Consider the following 504-nt stretch of genomic DNA (forward strand, 5'->3'; position numbering starts at 1 on the left):
GGCCCCAGCCAGTAGGACTCCCTTGACGAGGTCTTCCTCTTCGCTGTACTGGTTACATACGGACGAGGGCATGGTACAGTCAGACGGAGATGACACCAGGAAGGCTTCGTAGAGGTTCTCAGAGAACTGTTTGACAAGGCCTGTGGGGAGGAGACAGCCCCAGGGCATGAGATTTGCGCTCTCCTTCGCTCTGCTGAATATGAAATAACTTCTGGCCGTGGAGGCTCAGGCCCGTCCTGCCCACAGCCTCCCCGGGCGATGCCTGCCCTTGCGAGTGCCAAAGCCAGAACCCGTGCCCGCTCCAGCAGTCGCTCACCCAGCCCACCCCATTTCTGCACCACGTTCTCCCCCAGCGCTTCAGCCCTTCTGGAGGGACGGAGAGGAGCAGGAGGTCTCTGGGACTCACCATTGATGAAGCGAAGGCTGGGGCCGTACAGGTAATAGTCCTGCAGGTAGTTGTCCCTGGCACGGCTGTCTCTGCGCCTCAGCACCTCCTCCCAGCCC

General features: G+C 60.9%; 1 protein-coding gene across 1 annotated transcript in view; it reads right to left on the minus strand.

Annotated features, from left to right (window-relative positions):
- Nucleotides 1-504, minus strand: part of DHX30 (DEAH (Asp-Glu-Ala-His) box helicase 30) — a 16,332-nt gene that overhangs the window by 1,602 nt on the left and 14,226 nt on the right. Inside the window, 2 exon segments of the mRNA XM_009871468.1 lie at nt 1-140; nt 407-504. The exon segment at nt 1-140 is cut by the window's left edge and continues 1 nt beyond it; the exon segment at nt 407-504 is cut by the window's right edge and continues 101 nt beyond it. Coding sequence (XP_009869770.1) covers nt 1-140; nt 407-504 — 238 coding nt within the window.

The sequence above is a fragment of the Apaloderma vittatum genome, unplaced genomic scaffold, assembly GCF_000703405.1.
Source record: "Apaloderma vittatum isolate BGI_N311 unplaced genomic scaffold, ASM70340v1 scaffold24656, whole genome shotgun sequence".
Lineage (NCBI taxonomy): Eukaryota > Metazoa > Chordata > Aves > Trogoniformes > Trogonidae > Apaloderma > Apaloderma vittatum.